This window comes from Plasmodium gonderi, assembly GCF_002157705.1.
Source record: "Plasmodium gonderi DNA, contig: Chr14, whole genome shotgun sequence".
Lineage (NCBI taxonomy): Eukaryota > Apicomplexa > Aconoidasida > Haemosporida > Plasmodiidae > Plasmodium > Plasmodium gonderi.
The window spans coordinates 1,506,798-1,528,605 of record NW_021628939.1 but is presented as its reverse complement, the minus strand read 5'-3'; the positions used below and the strand labels follow the sequence as shown (position 1 = coordinate 1,528,605).

Genomic DNA, 21,808 nt, shown 5'->3' with positions numbered 1-21,808 from the left:
TAAGATGAAAAATGTTTTATTATGAATGGATGCAATTCATACCTCTGAAATAGGGAAAAAAAAAAAAAAAAATTATGCACAGGTATATATACACAAAGCACTAAATAATGGTAAAATTATGTCAAGCAACATCAAAGTAGTTAAAAAAAATAATAAATAAAATAAAGTGACTTTATTGTTTCTTGTGCACACAACCGAACGTTGCGATGTATATATTTTTTTTTTTTTCGTTTCGGTGCTCTATAATTTTTACTAAAACAGTAAGTTGCTTATGGCCCTACAAAATAAGATGATGTAGCATAATAATGTTGGAAGGATGTGAATAATTCATGTATGAATATATGTAATTGTCATATGAAAAAGGGATTCATTTCATTCCTCTTACATGAAAAAATAAGAACATAAAAAAGTACACAGTTATGGGGTAAATTATTTATACATACGTTTGCACTATTTAACAGTGTGATCCAAAACATCCAAATTTTTCGAATTTTTAATAAACATTATCGAACTTAGTGCGTAGATTTATGCACATAAAAAAAAGTGCCTTTGCTTTGAGGATGTTATAAAAAAAAAAATATAGAGATATTACATTTTAATGTAACATATATACATGTAAACATTGATGTACAATTTTTTTTAACAACAACAAAAAAGCATATATTTAAGCAAAATTTTACATTTATGAGTATACATATATATAAAATTTTTAAGCAAATAATAGCTGGAGATTACCAAACATATATACTTCCTTTTTCTGAACGCCATTTTTTATTTACGTGGAAGAAATTAAAAGTACCTTATTTATAAAAGAATCCATAACACATTTACCCCCGTATACACAGATCATACGCAGGAGTTTAAAAATGGTAATTTTGCAACAAGGAGAAAATTATACTTATTCAATCGTATATTCAATTGTATATTTGTAGAGTATATATATATATTTACATATTGTGTACCTTATGAGTGAGAAGTAAAGAACTTTGTTGCATATATATACAATACAAACCTATGCACATCAATTTGTATATCGATAAAAGTTTTAATAGTTAACTTAATGAAATACACAAAATAAGCAAATTGTTTACCTTAATACTTATGTTGTATAATTTAACATATGCATAAGCATGTATACATATATATATATATATATATATATATTTATATATATATGCACATATATAAATTTCCTTCTTATAGAGCTCTACAATAGCTAAAAAGTTTATTCCCTTAATGGATAGAATTTTGATAAGTAAAATTGTTCCAAAAACTACGACGAAGTCCGGCCTTTTTTTGCCTGAAAGCGCAACTGAACCGTCCTATACAGGAAAGGTAAAATTAGCGCAAAGTTAGCGCAAAATGAGCACATACTTGAACACAGTGTAGAGCATGCTGGGCACCAAGTTGAAGCATCATACATGGCACATTTTTTATTATTTTATTTTATTTTTTTTGGTATTCATTCTTAATTGGAATATCATTTAATGAGCACACTTTTCTTTATTCGTTGTACATTGCCCATCCTGCTTATCACAGGTTTTAGCAGTTGGACCTGGTAGGATAACGAACAATGGAAGTAAAATCCCTCCCAGCGTAAAGGAAGGAGACGTGGTTGTTTTACCTGAATATGGAGGTTCTTCCTTGAAGATTGATGGAGAAGAATTTTTTGTTTACAGGGATGATGATATAATTGGTATTATTAAAGATCAATAAGAGGAAGATGCTTGAGTAATATCCTATAAAAGACTCAAACATTTAATGGGGCTATTTTTTTTTTTTTTTTGCAACACTTACAATTGTACGTTATTTATTTTAAGTAACAAATTTGAATACCCTCATTTAGCATTTTTACCATTAATTATACTTGTAGATTATTTACTGAATAATTTTTTTCTTTTAATATTTTCGTCAACATTTTCTTCAACATTTTTTCAACATTTTTTTCAACATTTTTTTCAACATATTTTTCAACATATTTTTCAACATTTTTTCAACATTTTCGTTATTTTATTTTATTTTATTTTATTTTATTTTTTTTTGCAAAAAAAGTGAAAATATGAAAATGCCAAAATATGACTGGAACAACCACATGCATGTATTTTCAAAATGTGTCATTTCCCCATCTCTCCCCCCAAGCGCATTTTAAAATTAGTATGTCCTAATGTGGGAAATGAGGCATCCGTTGAGGAAATTAATACACAGCATAAACACGAGAAAAAAAAAAATTAAAATAGTAAAAGTGGTAAAAATGTGAAATAGTTTGTAGATGGAAATGCACACACACACAAAAAAAAAAAAAAAAAAAAAAAAAAAAAAAAAAAAAAAGGGAAAAAAAAAAAAAAAAAAAAAAAAAAAAAAAACAAACAAAAAAAAAAAAAAAAAAAAAAAAAAAAAAAAGAAGAAGAAGAAGCAGGGAATAAAAAAAAGGAAAACAAAAAAAAAAAAGAATAATAGAAAAAAAAAAAATAATATAATTATTGCACATAATAGAAATTGTATAAATTCAATAAATTGTAAAAACAGCTAGCTAAAAATGCCCACTAGGCATAGACATAAAAGTATTCACAAAAAGAAAAAAAAAAAAAAATGTTAATAAAAAAATTGTCCTTTATTACAAGATAAGAAAACAAATAAGTTACCATATAAAAGTAATAGTGTTACACGTAACAAAAGGTGTGTATAGTTAAAACAAATCGGCGTTTTTTTTTTTTTTTTTTTTATTTTCGAAGGTATTGAATTTTTAAGAAAGTACTCATTTCTGCTTTTCAGGTTTTTCAATTTCATTCATTAAGGACTGCCTCTGCTCTTCAGACAAATTCTCGAATTCTTTTTTGGAAATAATATTTTTATTAACATTGTCTGAAATGTTCATCATATTAAAAAATGGAGGACCATCCTGTTCTAGGCTTTTGTACAAACCACAGTTAATAATTTTTACATTATACATAGGATTGCCTAATTTTGTACCTACATTTTCAATCATTCGAATTATATCCATGCCTTTCAAAACTGTTCCAATAACTACATTATGTTTGTGTAATATTGGCATTGGAGAAAAGGTTATAATAAAGTGGGAGGAGTTACTATGTGGCCCTTCATTAAATAATGCCACGTCACCATCTTGTACAAATTCCATATCAAAATTTTCATCTGGAAATTTCTTTCCATATATACTTAGGCCTTCCTTATCATTTAATACATTCCCTCCTACTAACCCAATACCCGGATAAATTTTATGAATAAACGTATTTCTATATCCAATATATTTATCTTTAACTTTATAACCTTCAGCTAATTGAATGAAATTTTCAACTGATAAAGGTACTTGATCAGAATACAATCCAATAAGAACTCTTCCTATATATTTATTTTCAATTGCCATGTCAAAAAAAACATAATCTTTTATCGATCTATTGTAGTATATCTGTTTTTCTCTTGCCTTTCTTCTTTCATTATAATTCCAAAGAGGTGGAAACAGAACGGAAAAACCTATTGCAAATTTCCATGATACATTGAGATTATCCCACCATTGGAAACATCTCTTCCCTATTATTTTAGTTGCCCTCAAGCTTTTGTTAAGCATATTACAAAAAAAAAAAAAAAAAAAAAGAGAAAAAAAATGGTACAACCCCTGAAAAAGTTATTTTAAAGCATACACCTTTTTTCCTTCTTTTTTATATCTATTATGTATGCATTTGGTGTGATTCCCAAGAATAAGGAATACAACAGGGATATATAAATGAAGTCTTAATTTGGTTGCCTCAATGGGAGATAACCCAAATGGAACATGTTCTAGCAGTTAATGTTTAAGTGTTTCTCCTATTTACAATGATAAGCAATTGGGTTCCTTTAAATATTTTCTCCTTTTCATATTTTGCCATATAATGTATGGAATAATTTCCATTTTGTTCAGGGACGCATTTATTCCTCTGTCATTAAACATGGCATTATGCATGTTAGAAGTGCTTCACGGATGCTTGACAAATAGTTTACTCTTTTTTTCTTTATTTTTTATTTTTCATGCATTTAGTGAACGACACACGTGGCGTGGTTAATTTTAACCATATATATAACAACAAATAATGTGCAAGAAATAATGAAAAATAAAAAATAATTCTAACGATAGCATCAGATCAGTAATTGTTTGCAATGGTATAAAAGCATGTTCGAAGACGAAAAAAAAAAAAAATAAATAAATAAAAAATAAAATTACATATCATTTGTTTAATCAAAATTTTAACAAAACTTCAGATGACATGTAGAAATGGAAATGAATCAAAATTTAATAATATTTGACATTATCAAATTACTGAAGGAGTATCTCACGCGAAGATAAAAAGAAAATAAGGAAATAGTAAGTAAAAGTGCTTGAAAGTATACGAGGGTACACATGTGCAAATATTGTAGAAAAGTATAAAAAAGAATAAACAGAAAAAAAACGTAAAAAGGGCTAGTCAGTAATAATTAAAAGAAAACTAGGACGAATTTTGCTATGGTATATATTATAACAAATCCACTAAAAATGGGAAGATCCAAAATATGGAGCTATTATAAGAGCATTTTAATATGCTCGAAACACAAAAATATGTTAAATATCACGTAATTCATCCATTGGGGATAGTGTATAAAATGCAATATGGATGAGAATTACAAAAAAAAAAAAAAAAAAAAAGATTAACTCTGTGACAATAAAAATGCTACTTGTATTTACGTGTGCATTTTTTGCCATGTACCTTCAGTCTGTAGACACATGTGTATGGGGCACCATAATTTTCTGTGAATTCAAAAATTATGCTACAAGTTGGGGAAGGATTGGAAAAATAAAATAAAGTAAAATAAGAAATGGTAAATAAAACAATGCGCAGGGTCAGATCATGACATTACGCAATTGCATGAGGAGTGCTATCATAAAAATAGAGATGAGTAAAGGGGATATATATTTTTTTTTTTTTTTCAGAATTTAGCAAATTCTGTATTAGTCTCCACAATTGTTCCATTTAAATTCACATGCTTACCGCTTCACTGGGAAACAGTGCCTAGTTGGGTAGGTAGATATGCGTTTCTTGCGATCGAAGTAAAAATCTCCAAGGTGTATAAGGTTAGGGTTTTTGTTATTTTTCAACCATTTTTCGAGAATATCTCTTGATTGTAAATTTCCATATACAGAGTGCAAGCAGGAGTATAAAGCACTATTTTTAAAGTCGTCAAAGTTAATATCTTGTGATTCGAAATTTTCAGGCCAATTTAAATCTACTACACCATAAACAGAAAAATATTTAGGTGTTGCATTGGAATTATTACTAATATTCTCATGGACATGTTGAATTGAAATGGATGAAACGTCAATAGTTGCTGGTAGATGAATTGTTATTTTTCCTTTATTTCCATTGAAAGAAAAACAATCTCCTGGAAAATTTGAAGGCTTTAAAATAATAGAAGGATCTTTCCCCATTGGTTTAATCATTCCATATATTTCTTCTGATGGTAGGAAAGAAGCAATTTGATTTAAAAATTTCTCAATAAAATCATTTCGATTTAGAGGAGAACTTGTCATTTTGTAAACAATTCTTGCACCTAGAGATTCTAAAGCCCAATCAATTTCGTTGTAATCTAATATAAATTCGTTGTATAATTCGTCAACTTTTTTTTGTAATATTTCTAAAGAGTCATAATTACCTTTCACTGTTTTGACAGCATCCATGTTATCATTTTTGATTTGTTTCTGTTCTACAAGAGTATGTAAATACTTATTTAAATCATCTTTCATAATTTTCGTTTGTGTCTTTACTTGACTATTAATAGTTTTTAGCAATTCAGATTGTATTTTTTCTTGTTTTAATGCAATGTTTTTATATTTCTCTTCATTATATATCACTTTCGATTCAGTAATTTCATTTATGATATCCTTTTTATACATTTCTAGATAATATTTTGTTTTATTTTCTACATTTTTTAATATTTTATCTTCAAGTAATGGAAATACATCATCCAAAATAATATCTGTTGATTTTTTGGTACTTTTCTTCAGTATTTCTAATTCATTTTTTATATCTTGTATGATACTGCTATGTTCCGCATTCCACATGGCGTCTTTTTGTTTGGTTATATTTACGTTCCCTGTTTGTTCATCATTTTTTTTTTTTGTCGACCCTTCATTTTTTCCATTGATTTTAGCATCTGAAGTAGATGCTCCGTCGTCTATCCCGTTTTTATTTGAACTCTCTTTTGAGAAATCAAGCAATGAATGAAGGGGAGGTGTGTCGCGAAAGTTCAGTTTAGATTCCATAAAATGGATTTTTTGTTGCAACTCATTTATGGTATTTAGAAGGTTTCTTTTTTCATTTTCCACCCTGGCAGACATGTCCTTTTTTATATCAATTTGGTTTTTATTCATTTTTTTTTCGATATCATTTATAATAGAATTTTTTTTATGAATATCCTTTTTAATTGCATCAGTAGTTTTGAGATAATCCTTTAGTTTACTTTGAAATGATTCATAATTTTCTTGTAATAATTTTTTAATATTTTCGACTTCTTTTTTTGAATTCATTTTAAAATAATCTATGTCTTTCGTATTAACAAGTAATTTTTTTTCTAACTCTTTTAATTTATTTTCAAGATTTGTATTTAATTCATATAATGCATTATTTTCTTTTTTATTTATTAAATATTTATTCACATTTTCATTCATCCTTATTTTGAAATCTTCTAGCAATTCATGAAGTCGTGATAAATCGTTTCTGTTACTATCTTCATTTCCCATTTTTATGTAATTCATAAATTGGTTTATATCATCATAATTATTTTTGGATGTATTTAAATTAAAATTATTTTTTTCACTTGTGTTATTAAATAGAGTGATAAATCCAGAAATGAATGTAATTAAAACAGATAAAATTATCATAACTGTTGCTATGTAAGTCATACCTCTTTTATCATTTAATGTATCATTTATTAGTATGCTTAAATTATTTGTAATAGCATCTATGTAGGATTTATTTTTTGAACTTTCTAGCTTCAGGTCATAATCAGGGTTATCATGTTTTTCAACTTCATTCCACATAGCCGCTCTACTGGTTAAAAAATTTGTGCCCTGGGATTTTTTATTATTATTACTACTGTTATTGCTATTTACACTTTTACCATTGTTATTTTCGTCTAAATTTATATTGCTCATTGTGAATAATTTCACTAGCGATTTCCTCATTTTCATTAATTGAGATTCTCTTTTCCTATATGGGTTTACTTTCCCATAGTTCATATTTTTCTTCTGAAAATCTTCATAGCTGTGTAGAACCTGTATTAGTGTATTCGGCTCGTCATTGTCTATGCTGCTGTTATTATCCTCTACACGATGTGTTACTCTATAACCTGTATCCGTGTTTTCATTTTCTCCAAAATTTTTGTAGCTCGGATTATTATGGCCATTGAGGCCGTTCTGTGTATTGTCCTCATTTTGTATATTATGCGTATTCTGATTGCTCTTGCTACTTTTGCTACTTTTGTTGATTTTTCCTCTATTGGTTCCGAGGCCGTTGTTAATGGCGTTTGCACACATATTCACTCTCCTTATGTTCCCACTCTGTACTTTTGCATATGTTTAATTGGTAATGGTTCTCAAAATACACACAGATGATTCACCAGAGCAACGCAATAATTAATGTGTACCACTGTCTGTGTTTATGTTTTTGTGTGTGTACCTATATGGAATGTATAAATTTATATCCTGCTCGTTTATGTTCTTCCCTCATGGGCTCTGCTAATTTATAGCTCCATCTGAGGCCATATTTCGGGGATAAGTTTGCTACACAACATTAACAGAAAAAATAAATAAAATAAAAATAAAAAAAAAATGCATGAATGAATCAATGAAATGAAAAAGCTGAGGAAATAACTAAAAAAAGAGGTAATTTGTTAATTAAATTTTAAATGGATTATACCTATTTGATTTTTGTTCTTTTTTTTTTTTTTTTTTTTTTTTTTTTTTCTAATTATAGACTGTTATTTTGTACGATTTAAAAAAATTTGCATTCCTTATGTAGTAGTATGCCCTTATTTTTTCTCATTTTTTAGGGCAATATCTTTTTTATGTGTAATTTTTTTCGAGAATGTATAATTTTTTTGCTCTCAAAAATGTTACTTTACATAGACCTCTTTTTTGCCAAATAAATAAAATAAAATAATACCTGAAAACATTTTTGTTATTTGGGAACTATATTATATTATGCTGCCTCTTTTTTTTTTTTTTTTTGTGCTCATTTTGTAGGTACCTAAAAATGTTGGAGCTATTTTTTACTTGTTCAATTAGAGATCCACTTTTTTTTTTTTTTTTTTTTTTTTTACTTTACACACAAAAGGAGGTATTTTTTTTTTTTTTGAATCAATAATAATTCATATATATATGTGCTTGTGTTATGACCTTTTAAAAAAAAAAAAATAAATAAATATCGCACTTGTCCAGTGTGTAATTTTGTTTATTTATATACCCAAAACTTATTTGTATATTTACCTACAAGTTCTTATGAATATGCAATTTTTCGTATCATTAATCATACGCATATAAAAAGTTCATCATATAATGTATCGTTTAAATATTTCAAAATGTTTTCTCAGTGGTAACTTTGTGTTTTGTTCGAAGGTACGCACATTTCCTTTTACAAAGTTTGTTTATGCGTAACTGCTACAAGATGTTGGATTATATATAACTGATGAGTGCGTGGGATAAATGGAGATACAGGAAAGAAAAAGACTTCAACGGGTTGAATGGATGCGCGTATGAATAAACAATGGAGACTTCTAAAACGGAGATGGAATAAAATTGAGGTAATAACGTAAACCGGTATTATAAAATTATTAGTTTTTTTTTTTTATTTTTTTTTTTTTTTTAAAAAACAAAATAGTATAAATGTATCATTTCGCTATTTTGAAATAATTATATTCTTGCAATGAACACATATAAGTGCATGTGTACACAATCATATATGTAACTTGGCCTCGTTCTTGATATTCATTTTGTTCCTTTTTACAGATTCATCAGCTCATATTCAGGGGAATGGGGCATTTGGAGATTGTTTACATTCGACACATTTTTTTCAATTTCTACATTTTCTTCATTTTTTTTTCATTTGTTTGGCCCACTTTTACGGATGAATGACACATAAACTATTAAGCAGGTAGAAGATGTATATTATGTGGACGTGTTTGGGGATTATTATTTCTTGATTTCAGTGTTTAAATAGTCTAAGAGTGATTCATTTGTTGGCTTAAAAGATTTGTCTCCTTTCTTCCAATTAATTGGACAAACATCACCACTTTTATCTACATGAATAATAGAATCGATTGTTCTCAAAACTTCATTTACATTTCTACCAATTGGTAAATCATTTACAGTTTGATGCCTGACTTTACCCTGTAAGTCAATTATAAATAATCCTCTTAATGCAAAAGAATTTTCATACAGCACATTATACATTTTAGAAATTTCTTTATTTATATCAGACACTAGTGTAAAATTAACATTTCCTATTCCTCCTTTTTCAATTGGCATATTTTTCCATGCCAAATGACTGAACACAGAATCTACTGATATTCCTAGCAGTTCCACATTTTTCTCTTCAAAAGATTTTACATGTTTATTAAATTCTATTATTTCTGTTGGACATACAAAGGTGTAATTTAACGGGTAGAATAATAAGCAGCAATATTTTTTGCCTATGTACGAGGATAATTGCACATTTACAATTTCGTTGTTTTTATTTATTCCTTGCGCGGTGAAATCATGTGCTTTTTTCGTTACCAAAGAAAAATTTCTTCTTCCTGTTCTGAAGGCATTGTTAAAAAGACTACTTAAAATTGTCATTTTGGCTATTATATATATGTATATATAAATATATATATATATATTTTTATTTTCGTACTACAAAAAAAGGGCACTTCAAATGATTGCAAAATATGATATTACGAAACGATATGAGTTGATTTATGCGAACATGTATCATTAAAAGAAGCTTGTGCATAACAATCTCTATACTAGCATGTGTAATTGCTATGGGAGTGAATATGTTTCCTTTTGCCTTTCTTAATTTAATTCCACTTGATTTGACGTAGAAAAGTATGAATGCACGTAAAAGTGGTAGTTCTTCGGTTGTACTACAATATTGCTTCGATGATACTTCAATATTGTTTCGAAGGTACTACAATATTACTTCGATATTGGCTTATTATTGCTTCACTAGTATTTTGGTAGTACACTTACGCTTTTATCGAATAATAAATAAAATATCTTAAAAATGGGAACAGAAAATTGCACAATTTAAATATTTGTGCATGTGTTAAATTCCCAAACACATAAGTAAATATTGTGCATACATGATTCACTCATAAATATATAAATAATGCACATGCATAACGCATCCCCCCACATAACCTTTGCATGTGCATGGGTAATACTACCATAACATTTCGATGTTATGTTGAAAAAATTCAAGGCACGTAAACTTTGCTTCAGCCAAAAGCTGTACCATTTCCAATAGGTGTAAGCCTTAAGGAATATATCCGGTTTGATGAATGGTGATGGTTCATTTACACATACAGAATACAGAGGCTACCTATATCATGTTTCTTTTTCTTTTTTCCTTTTTTTTTTTAAAATAAAAATTTGATTTGTTAAAACAAAGTCGTAAGAGAAGTTTTCTTTTTTGCTTTTGAATGTCAACACATTTTATCATTTTCAGATAAATTAAAACAACACATATCAAAAGTAAAAATGAATAGAAAAATGAATAGAAAAATGAATAAAAAAACGAATAGAAAAACGAATAGAATAATGAATAGAATAATAAATCATACGCGTGAGAAATGAAGTGAACAAAAACAAAAAAAAAAAAAAAAAAAAAAAATGTGAACAGTTGCATTTAAGCCAAATAAAAGATTTTTCTTTTTTTTCTTTTTTTTCTTTTTTTTCTTTTTTTTCTTCTTTTTCTTTTTTTTCTTCTTTTTCTTTTTCTTTTTTTTCTTATTTTTTCTTCTTCTTTTTTCTTTATTTTTTTTTTTTTTTAATTCTGTTCACTTAAAATTTTATTTTTTCGGTTTAAAATTTACACGCGAAAAAAAAAAAAAAAAAAAAAAAAAAAAAAAAAAAAAAAAAAAAAAAAAAAAAAAGGGGAAATAAGAAATAATATGCATTCCTAAACTTCATCATCAAATTCGGTAACGTTTTCAATTTTGTAGGCTTCACTTTGTTGCCTAAAAACTTCATTTCCAAATCCTGCCTAAATATATTAAAAAAGGAGGTAACATGAAATAAAATGAAAATGGTTAACATGTCCATATTGTAAGGAAGGCTCGAATGGGTTAAATGTAGCACACACGTATACACACACACACAATGGAGGTGAGGAATATAAATTTACTAATCCTCCTAGAATAGCCCCTAAGGGAAAACAACAGTTTTCTGCCTTCATCAGAGCCAAGCGAATATGATGGGATGATTCATCTTCTACATCAAGCAAGCCAAAAATAAACCCGAATATTCCACCCATTGTTATTGTAAACAACAGAATCAAATAAACCTACAAATTATGAATACATTACAAATGTGTGTTTATGCACGAGTCTGGGAGAGGATAGCATTTACATTTTCGAACAAGTCTCCATGCTTTTATATGCATTCGTTCTCTTTCGATCTTTCTATCGTTCGCTCCTTCTATCGTTTGCTCCTTCTATCTTTCACTCGTTCGTATGTCCCCGCACTTTCTCGTGCAAATTACCTGCGCTACTGATTCAATCAATGGTCTCGTTATCGACCCTTGAATAAATCCAATTAGATAATTAATCAAATCTATTAAACTGAATGTTAATGCGAAAGAAATGCTAATTCCGAGAACGCAATAAATGGGAACTTTTGATAAGGGGGATAGGGAAAAAAGCCATGAACGCTCAAAAAAGAGACACAGAATTCCTGAAAAAACAATCTGAGCAGTAAATTTTGGAGAACACGTGTAAATCCATAATATGTATTTGTATTTTTAGCTCTCCCATTATGTATATATATACAATGTTTGGATGTGCACCATTTCCTTTGCATGATCGTAGCAACATAAACATGAGTAGTTGTGAGATCTACAAAAAATATATACATTCATACCAGTCCTGCTAGGATCATCAATTGATTTCTTCTATTTTCAGCTTCTTCAATCACATTCGCGTTAAGCCTCCAAAAAATTATAATTCCAACAACGATAAATAGTATACCAAAATACTGAGATGGTAGGGGTGTCAAAGGGATATATATATATATATATTTAAATTAAATAACATGCTCCCAATGCAGATTTATGCAGCTCTCATTCATACGTGTGTGTAAAGGATTATGCATTTCTACACATGTGTGTAATGTACTGAGGCTTCTACAGATGCCCCTTTCCATTCGTAATGGTTGGAAAAAAAAAAAAAAAAAAAAAAAAGGGGAAATCTGTACATACATATGAATATGTACATATGTATTACGGTGAGAAACTTACCATAGAAAAAAATTTCGACAAGGAAACCTCAACTAATGTACAGTTAACTATGAGAGAACACATTATTCCTAGTATCATGCCTACTATGGCACTTATACTTCCCTTAAAAACCAAATCCTTTGTGCAGTTAATTCTAAATCCTGAGAATTTATCGAAATCCTTAATTTCCATGTCCATTGTTCTTACTCAAATATTTCAATTGACAAAAATTTTATTGTGCAAATTAGTATATATTATTATGTGTACCCTGAATTGATATATAAATAGAAATGTATGCATAAAAATACATACATATGGCATATATATACATGTATAATATGTACTATCATTTAATCGTCATTACTACAAAAAAAAAAAAAAAAAAAAAAAAAATTAGAATATACATAAATCCTTTAAGAAATGTAATTTTTTATTATTCGTTTCTATGCAGTTTTTTTTTTTTTTTTTTTTTTTTTTTAATTGTACTTTACAGGAAAAAATGTGCAGATAATATTGTTCGTTTGTGCTTCGCATATTGCTTGGGATGATTAATACAGGTGAATACCGATGTGCTCTTATTTTCATGTATACATTTTGTATTTTAGTTTATTGAATTTGTAACGAGTTAAGAAGTACTTTTCATACATTCTTGAAAAAACATTTTAGCAAAGAAAAAAAAAAAAAAAAAAAAGTTTTCCCCTGTATTTTAAAAATATAGTTTAAAAAAAGAAAGCGCAATTTCACTAAATTAGTTTTTCATATATATACACAAAAAAAAAATCAATTTTGTCGCAAGTATATGTGAGTGTTATATAATACTATACATACAACAGGTACAACACACAATTGTTATAAGCATGAACAATGTATATGACATTACACCAAAATGTTATGATCTGATTTTGTTACAATAATAATATTCATTCCACGAATTTGACAACATTTTTTTTTTTTTTTTTTTTTTTCACTTGTTGATACAGAGATAGAATACTCTTATTATCGTTTCATTTCAGAAGATAGCAGCTAAAATGAAGCTACGTTGTTTTTGTTTCTTGTGTTATGTTTGGTTTATTTTGTTGGATGTGTTTTATTGGTGTGTTTTGTTTGATACATTTTGTAGGATGCATTTTATCCGTTCTGTTTGGTTTAATTTTTATTGTTTAGTTTTACGTCTTTAGTTTTGCTTGTTCAGCTTAATGGGTTTAAATTTTGTTAGTCGTGCTTTCTCTTACATTATCCACCGCTTTTCGTTGTATTCCCTTTTTTTTTTTTTTTTTTTTTTTTACCATATTGTTTAAGTTTAATGTTTAATTTTAAATCTAAAAAATTACGAATTTTGTTTGTACGAAAAAAAAAAAAAAAAAAATGTCTCAAGCGCTGTGGAAATGTTATAAAGGGAAAAAAAACAGGAAAAAATTGGCATAAAAAATACATCCAACGTTTAACACACTGTCCTTTACTACTTTTTGAAATATATGAATTTGGTAGTCTCATAAAGGTGAAATGAAGAGAGGCATGTATAAATTGTTATATATATGTATATATGTGTGTATATATACATATATAATCATATGCGAGTAAAAATATAGGCACACATTTTTGTTGGGAAAGAGTCGTAAAGAGAACTAACACTGTAAAGATATTTCTCCAGGAACACATGATGAACTTTAAGCATGATTTTAAATCAGCATGCTTTATTTTTTTATTTTTTGAATTCGGAGCATGTATTATTCTGTATCATTTAATTTCATCTTATCTGTTTTTGTTCGCTTTTGTTCGCTTTTGTTCGCTTTTGTTTGCTTTTGTTCGCTTTTGTTCGCTTTTGTTTGCTTTTGTTCGCTTTTGTTCGCTTTTGTTTGCTTTTGTTCGCTTTTGTTCGTTTTTTTTTTTTTTTTTTTTTTTTTGTTCATATAATCCAAAAATCATTTGAAGTGACAGGTGTGTGACGCATCATTTACTTTCACTCCGTAACTGCTCGAAAGGGCATATTTGAATAACATTTTAATTTTCATATTCCAATCGCTGTCGTTCTACTTGAAGGGGAATTGAACTGAATCATGCAAATGTGTGATAATTCAGGATCTCTTAAAAAATATATATTGTTTGTAAAGAACTCAAATTTTATGTATACATGTATATATATATGTGTACACTTATGTGTATCGCACCCACAAGTTACTGTTTTCAAAATTAGAGTAAACTTTTTACGGATACACGAATTTTATAATTTTAACAGGTCCGTTCACATTTCTTTTTTAGACATTTGTGCACCGTAACATTTTTATTTATTTTTCTTTTCTTTCCCCTTATTTTGGAATTCGTCTTACCATTTTTCTAATTTTTCAAATGTTCCTAACCCTCAAATAAGTACTCTTTAAATTCTTCCAACTCCTTAAATGGATACGTCATTGAGTAAATTAAAATGGCTTTAATTTTCTCTGTATTGTAGTATGGTGTTTTCGGACTTATGTAAATAGTCCAATCTCCTATATCAACGTTCAACTGAAAAGGAAACAATAAAAAAAAAAAATTAAAAATTAATCGGGAGAAGGATTTTTATGAGCTAAAAGTAAGACCACAATTATGGAAAATATCCTAAATAAAAAGAAATCCATTTGTAAACCTACAGAGGTACATCATTATATGTTTCGTAATTATGTGCATGTCTTACTTCGTTTTGCATGGAGTCCTTCGCCCTTGACCGAATTTGATGAAAATTGGTCTAATGAGGAAGTATATTAAAAACAAAAAAGGGGTGAAGAAAAAAAAAAAAAAAAAAAAAAAAAAGGCAGACAAGTATAATAACAAAAATATATTAACTGTGTAAAAGAACAATCAGGATGAGGAATTTATATATATATATATATATATATATATATATACAGGTTTTATCGCCTTGAATCCTTGAGATAAAATTTTCAGGTTATTTATGTCTTTTAATCTTCTATAAGCAAACATTGAATTGATACTTAGCGCTGTCATTAAAACGTAAATGAAAAATCGAGCCCTCATTTTTGCTTTGCGTCTAGTTGTCACACAAAAATATCTTTGTAATGATTTCTTTTTTTTATTTTATTTATGCTTTTTTTTTTTTTTTTTTTTTTTTTCAATGTATTCTTATTTATTGTTACTGAGAATATTAAATCTTATAAAATGAAAGAAAATGATGAAAATAAAAATTCGAAAAAAAGAAATTGTTAAAAAATAAATATGTCTTATGAATTTCAATTTTTTTTTTTTTCATTTTATTCTTTTCCATTTCACAAAAATGAGATTTTATTTTTTGTTATATATGGGTAAAAATCCACATGCTCATGATACATTATTTACCCATTGAATTAAAGTGTACCTACACTTTAACAATAATTGCAAACAAACGCATATGCATGTATGTATACAGTTTAAAGTGGGAAATCTTTCTGTTGTTCGCATGAAATTACTAATACATTTGATCTGAATCATGTTATATTAAATTGATAACTTAAGACATACAATCCTTTTCCTCAGTGTGGCTTCTCGTGGGGTCATGGTAGGTAGTGAATCACGTGAATATGTATACATGCACGTGCATATATATATATATATATATATATATATATATATATATATATACACGCACGGGTAATGATTTTAAAACGTTTTGAGCTGTTTTATAACATTCTGCGGTATCCCAAACGCATTGCGTTGTTTTGTAAAAATGGGGGTTATTCAGTTTTACTCAATTGAAGTATGTTCATGCGTGTATGGACAGATTTCCGTGTATAGGAGAATGCATATGGAAATAAAAATGTGTAAACAAAATTAAACAAAATTAAACAAAATTAAACAAAATTAAACAAAATTAAACAAAATTAAACAAAATTAAACAAAATTAAACAAAATTATACAAAGATTAAATGGGGAGAATTATAAAAACAGAGATAGGGAAAAAAAAAAAAAAATTATAAACATTTATGAATACATAAAAAGAAATTCTGTGAATACTTAAAATACTAGTCATCTTTTAAATATGAAAACTTTTTCGTTGAGTACTTTTTTATGAGAACATTTATAGACTGACTTAATTTTCTTTCATCAAAAGATTTGCAAAAACGGGTATGCGCATTTTTTTTCTAAATAAATTCTCAAAAAAAATAAAAAAAAAAAAACAAAAACAAAAACAAAAATTCTCAGCACTACAAATTATCTAACGATATGTCCACAAAAAATTATATTAGCAAGTCACACCTTAATTTATGATTATTCTAATGAATGCACAATGAATGTTAAAATGGGGGAAGGTAATCTGAGTCATCGACAACTATTCTATATAAAAAGGAATTGTAATTTGTATAGTTTTGTATGTTTTTGATTAAAATTTGTCCATGCATCCTATTGCAAGCCAAGAGATAATTCTCACTTTTTAACCAAGTTGAAACAATAATATATTTATTTAAATTATTTAAATTATTTTTTCTTTTAACTATTTTGGTGTATAAATAACCAGGTTGCTTTTGATAAAATCTACACAGGTCTTTAAGTTTTTCTTCAAATACATTTCCATGATTTTCATTAACTTCTAGAAATGTTAAATAAGCATATTTATTTTGCTTGAATATGGGAAAAAACTCATATACTGTATCTATATCAGGATTTGCAAAACTGTAGGTAAAGGCACCACCAATAATGAAACACACTAGTCTGTTATATGTACGTATTCGAAAGGCATTATCAAATATTTTCCCTATCATTTTTTTAATTGTTGCATATTTTTGTGCGTAAGAAATGTTTCGTCTAATGGATTTTTTACTACGAGTCAAGTTCCTCTTTTTTTTTTTCCCCTCCTTTAATACTGTTCAATTTTGTTTTCTTTATAATTTTTAACACTTACTCCATTTAATGTTATTTCCTTTTTGATTTATTTTATATTTTTATTTTTTTATAATATAGTCTCTATTATCATGAGCTTAGACGGTAAGACAATAAGGTAAGTTTTTTTTTTTTTTTTTCTTTTTTAAACTACCTATGCTCTCATTTGATAGTTTCTCCTTTTTTTTATTTCCTTGTAAAATCGACTGTAATTTGTAATGATCCCTATTATAACAATATCAACAATCCGATAGATGTTGTAGTGTACCCAAGTATTCATATGTCTGAAGTTTTTTTATGTATATTTATGCATACGTTTATTTATACATGCATAAACCTACGTAAATGCGCAAATGCCTTTTTTTGAATAAACTGCTATATATATAGGGCACGGAGAAAAGAAAAAAAAGAAAAAAAAGTGTTATATCAGGCTAAATGGTAAAATAAAACTTCACATTTTTGGATCTCAGGGAATGAAAATACACAAAATAAAAGGAGTAAAATGTACCAATAATATAAAAAATGTCATCTATGTGTAATTCTGATTTCACGCTTTTTTTTATTTTTATAGTTTAATATGAATCCATATATAACATATTCGTGGTAAAAAAATATTCCAAAAGATGACAAAACTTCAGATTTATAACTACCAGCTTTTAACGACACTTGATTGAAAAAAATACAGAAAAGTGAAAAAAAAAAAAAAAAAAAAAAAAAGCGGAACTTTTCTAATGGTACTGTAATACATATATTGTGTCATATACATGTTTTTTAAAATTTATTTTGCCTTTTCCCTCTTACTTTTCCATTTTTGTTTTTCCCATTTTCAATTTTACTTTTGATTGCATTCAAGAAAAAAAAAAAAACAATTTTGAATTTTTTTTTTTTTTTTTTTTTTTTTTTTTCCTATTCAAACCAGTCCCAATACATTTTCTTTCCACTATACCATTTTCTTCCCATGTAGTGTATAAAATAGGGAATTAATTTTTTAAACATCCTTTAAAGCACAATTTTGAAAAGCACCATTTATGGCATCTTTTAAGTTATAACCTAGTCTCTTTTCATTATTTTTGTAGCACACATTTACACAGCCTGTTTTGAAATACAAGGGAACTACACTGTAACAAAATAAAGCCGAAATATATACAGTAAAAAGAGCAAAAACAGTAAAAACAGCAAGATCAAAGTTTGTGCGAATATATACATAGTTTTGAGAACAAATTTTACAAGTTAAATGACGGAGAACAAGGAAAATGATTACAAGTAAGGGGAACAGAAAAAATGGGAGAAAAAAGACATAACTGTATACAACGTATGAATAACTTACGTATGTACAGATATATAAATCTGTACATGTAATACAGCAAATGCTCATGTATACATATAACACTAATGCATCTCTCTTCCCCCCCAAAACAGAATTTAGTTTTCTCAGTAGAAACGATACATTCAAAAGGATTTTATTGAACAAGATAAAAAATAAATGCTTTTGCTTTAATTATATCAGAGAGTTCACGACTCAGAGTACCGACGAAATGTGAGTTCACAAAGGTGATATATATATATATATTTTCCCATACATGCGCAGATGCGTGCGCACATATATATATCAAGAAAAATATACACTGCCTGTACTTTTAGGAACATTCAATTTTTCATACCCTATATAATTCCATAAACAGTTAACATCTTTTTTTTTTTTTTTTTCTCTCCATTTCCTAGTGACGTAACTTTTATAAATCAGGACAATTATGAAAAAACAGTTAAAGCTAAAGTTGGGGATAGCATATTAAAAGTTGCTCATGAAAATAGCATAAATATAGAAGGTATAGTTGGCATGCCAAATCAGCACTTAACAATTTCACTATTTCACAAGTAAATGTATATTTATCTTGTGCTAAATAACCACAATTTTATTCTTTCCTTTTCTTCTCGCTTCTTTTATTTTATTTATATTCATTTATGTTTTTATAGGGGCATGTGACGGTTTTTGTGCTTGTTCCACCTGTCATGTGATAATTGATGAAAAGTATTACGACCTTTTGCCTGAAGCCCAAGATAATGAAATTGACATGTTAGAGCTAGCACCATGTATAACCGAAACGTAATGAAGATTGAGTGTTGACACAAATGTCTGTGTACTTGTACCATATGCTCACATAGATATGCAAATATGTATATATATAAAATATATGCACATGTTCATAGCGCGTTATTTTTCCTTTTACTGAGGAGGGGGGGGGGGGGGGGGGGGGGAAGTGGGTATACACACACAAACCTTACACTTATCAAAAAGTCAAGGCAATAAAAAAAAATATATATATTTGTTATGTTTTTCTACCCATTTTTCCATTTATAGTTCTAGATTAGGATGTCAGGTGAAACTAAAAAAGGAGCTAGATGGAATAAAAATTAAATTACCTCCCATGACAAGAAATTTTTATGTAGATGGTTATGTCCCCACTCCCCATTAATTTTGTTTTTTCCTTAAACTTTTAAAAAAAATAATTGTCTTCTTTGTTATTAAATTTGTTTGAAAAGGAAAAAGTGGTATACTTGATCCTAAATTTATACATTTGTATATGCACTTATATATACGCATATGTGTGCTTAAATATTTTTTACTTTTTTATATTATTTTTTTTTTTTTTTTTTTTTTTTTTTTTGTTTAAAACCTCCGTTTAGCCTGAATTTTGCCATTCATGCAAAGATATATAAAATAAATAAAACAATACGAAACAAACTAGATAATTGGTATAGTATTTTTTTTTTAAAAAAAAAAAAAAAAAAAAAAAAAAAAAACGCATAGAGTATGATTAAGTCACTTGTCTCCTCTAAACGTACCTCATTCTGTACTAATTCAATTTTCCTACACTGCCTTGCTCCTTCATCTTAAGTATTTCTTCAAATTAAATTTCCTTTATCGTGATCACATCATTTTTATGAGAAGAAAGGGAAAATAATATGAGGTTTTTTTTTTTTTTTATTTTTAATGAAAAAAGCCGTGCATTTTGAATTGTTATATAACATAGCACGAGATTAAAAATGGAGCTGTGTCAAACTGCGTTATGCTAGGTGCAGTATTGTAGAAAAATTAAAATCCAACTTGTAATTTTCTGCTTTTTTCTCATTATATGTTTACCTTTTTTCTTCCGTAAAGCGTTTTTGCTGTTCGTCAAGCTGTTTGTGTGCAGAAAAGGGAATAAGTATGTGACAACTTGTACACAAGTACGTATATATGCATATATATAAACGTGAATAAATGTGCTAGTTTATCGTGTATATAGACATTATTATATATTTCTAAAATAAATTTAGGCACATCAAACACATACGTCACGAATTCTTGAAAATGCCACGTCCATTTGTTCTTCGCCCGTTAGATCTCGAATGTCCGAGTTATCCAACCTGTCCGTAGTGTTATTCTTGAGTGGAAGGTGTTGAAAAAGAAATGGAAATATTTGTATACATATGAAAATAAAATAAACTGTATTTAATCGAAAATTATATTTAATCATGAGGAATGTGTTTGTGCCATATACATGATTGCAACATTCTGTTGTTCCTTTTAGCAATTATTATGAATATATATTTTTCTTTTCTTTTACTAATATTGATTTTTCGAAATCGTCTGAATATGTTCATAAAAGGAGGAAATAAAAAAAAAAAAAAAAAAAAAAAAAAAAATGGATGTGTACTACTGTAAAGGTCACTAGTTTTTTATTTTATATTCAATATAGGTGTAATATTATGTTAGTTTTATTCTTAATGCACAGGGAGGGTGGTGGTGGAGTAATAAAATAATTTAAGAATAAATAATAACAATATATAAATAATGTAACCATCATCTATTCTACTAATAATGATATATGGAACAGGCTCAGCGAAATTTCTTTCATTTCCATTTTCCTCATCCTGAATTAAATAAGACAAGTCCTCGTAATCCTTAGAATTAGGGAATTTTATTTCAAGATCGAGAGCATTGCCCTGTTCATGTTCTGCAAAAATTATAATAAGAAAAAGGTGTTCTCATATCGATGTAGCAACGTGAGTATTATACATGTATATATCGAGCATAGACCAATGTCTGCACAAAAATGTGAATATCACATAATTGTCCCTTTTAAGCACAACCACGTGAATGTATCAAATATAACCTGACTTATGTGCATCCTTTTCATCACGTATATCATACAAAATATTTTCCAGTTCGGCTAAAATAAATTTAGAATTGTTATATATATTTGTTAACTTATCATGGGAGCATAAGACACTAGAACAGTTATGCAAACTATTCCTATCATAGATATTTGTCGTAAAACATTTTATATTTGATAAGAGGTAGGAAATAATAAGCAGGGACACGTGGAATATTCTATACATTCTGACATGAAAATAAATAAAATAAAATAAAAGGTGTGAACAAAATGCAAATTTTGCTGAGAAAAGGAAAATAA

At 27.7% G+C, this 21,808-nt stretch overlaps 9 protein-coding genes across 9 annotated transcripts; 2 read left to right on the top strand and 7 right to left on the bottom strand.

The window, feature by feature from the left end:
- Positions 1-866: 866 nt before the first annotated feature.
- PGO_143320 (10 kDa chaperonin) lies at positions 867-1,716 on the top strand (the record flags this gene model as incomplete). The annotated part of the gene is made up of 3 exons (XM_028690323.1): positions 867-869; positions 1,204-1,335; positions 1,540-1,716. 3 exons carry the CDS (start codon positions 867-869, stop codon positions 1,714-1,716), a joined length of 312 nt encoding a protein of 103 aa, XP_028546124.1.
- Positions 1,717-2,755: 1,039 nt separating this feature from the next.
- Positions 2,756-3,586, bottom strand: PGO_143310 (cyclophilin; the record flags this gene model as incomplete). The annotated part of the gene is made up of 1 exon (XM_028690322.1): positions 2,756-3,586. The coding sequence occupies one exon, from the start codon at positions 3,584-3,586 to the stop codon at positions 2,756-2,758; it is 831 nt and encodes a 276-aa protein (XP_028546123.1).
- Positions 3,587-4,700: 1,114 nt separating this feature from the next.
- On the bottom strand, positions 4,701-7,561 carry PGO_143300 (hypothetical protein, conserved; the record flags this gene model as incomplete). Its single annotated transcript, XM_028690321.1, has 2 exons — positions 4,701-4,797; positions 5,019-7,561. 2 exons carry the CDS (start codon positions 7,559-7,561, stop codon positions 4,701-4,703), a joined length of 2,640 nt encoding a protein of 879 aa, XP_028546122.1.
- A 1,653-nt stretch (positions 7,562-9,214) lies between these two features.
- Positions 9,215-9,862, bottom strand: PGO_143290 (thioredoxin peroxidase 2; the record flags this gene model as incomplete). The annotated part of the gene is made up of 1 exon (XM_028690320.1): positions 9,215-9,862. The coding sequence occupies one exon, from the start codon at positions 9,860-9,862 to the stop codon at positions 9,215-9,217; it is 648 nt and encodes a 215-aa protein (XP_028546121.1).
- Positions 9,863-11,189: 1,327 nt separating this feature from the next.
- On the bottom strand, positions 11,190-12,701 carry PGO_143280 (hypothetical protein, conserved; the record flags this gene model as incomplete). The annotated part of the gene is made up of 5 exons (XM_028690319.1): positions 11,190-11,273; positions 11,415-11,573; positions 11,772-11,975; positions 12,149-12,262; positions 12,525-12,701. The coding sequence occupies 5 exons, from the start codon at positions 12,699-12,701 to the stop codon at positions 11,190-11,192; spliced, it is 738 nt and encodes a 245-aa protein (XP_028546120.1).
- A 2,154-nt stretch (positions 12,702-14,855) lies between these two features.
- Positions 14,856-15,515, bottom strand: PGO_143270 (hypothetical protein, conserved; the record flags this gene model as incomplete). Its single annotated transcript, XM_028690318.1, has 3 exons — positions 14,856-15,005; positions 15,175-15,225; positions 15,387-15,515. 3 exons carry the CDS (start codon positions 15,513-15,515, stop codon positions 14,856-14,858), a joined length of 330 nt encoding a protein of 109 aa, XP_028546119.1.
- A 1,253-nt stretch (positions 15,516-16,768) lies between these two features.
- PGO_143260 (hypothetical protein, conserved) lies at positions 16,769-17,233 on the bottom strand (the record flags this gene model as incomplete). The annotated part of the gene is made up of 1 exon (XM_028690317.1): positions 16,769-17,233. One exon carries the CDS (start codon positions 17,231-17,233, stop codon positions 16,769-16,771), a length of 465 nt encoding a protein of 154 aa, XP_028546118.1.
- A 1,352-nt stretch (positions 17,234-18,585) lies between these two features.
- On the top strand, positions 18,586-19,825 carry PGO_143250 (adrenodoxin-type ferredoxin; the record flags this gene model as incomplete). Its single annotated transcript, XM_028690316.1, has 5 exons — positions 18,586-18,614; positions 18,778-18,888; positions 19,074-19,177; positions 19,326-19,455; positions 19,711-19,825. The coding sequence occupies 5 exons, from the start codon at positions 18,586-18,588 to the stop codon at positions 19,823-19,825; spliced, it is 489 nt and encodes a 162-aa protein (XP_028546117.1).
- Positions 19,826-20,238: 413 nt separating this feature from the next.
- On the bottom strand, positions 20,239-21,734 carry PGO_143240 (hypothetical protein, conserved; the record flags this gene model as incomplete). The annotated part of the gene is made up of 6 exons (XM_028690315.1): positions 20,239-20,269; positions 20,494-20,531; positions 20,687-20,776; positions 20,960-20,982; positions 21,194-21,349; positions 21,509-21,734. The coding sequence occupies 6 exons, from the start codon at positions 21,732-21,734 to the stop codon at positions 20,239-20,241; spliced, it is 564 nt and encodes a 187-aa protein (XP_028546116.1).
- Positions 21,735-21,808: the final 74 nt, after the last annotated feature.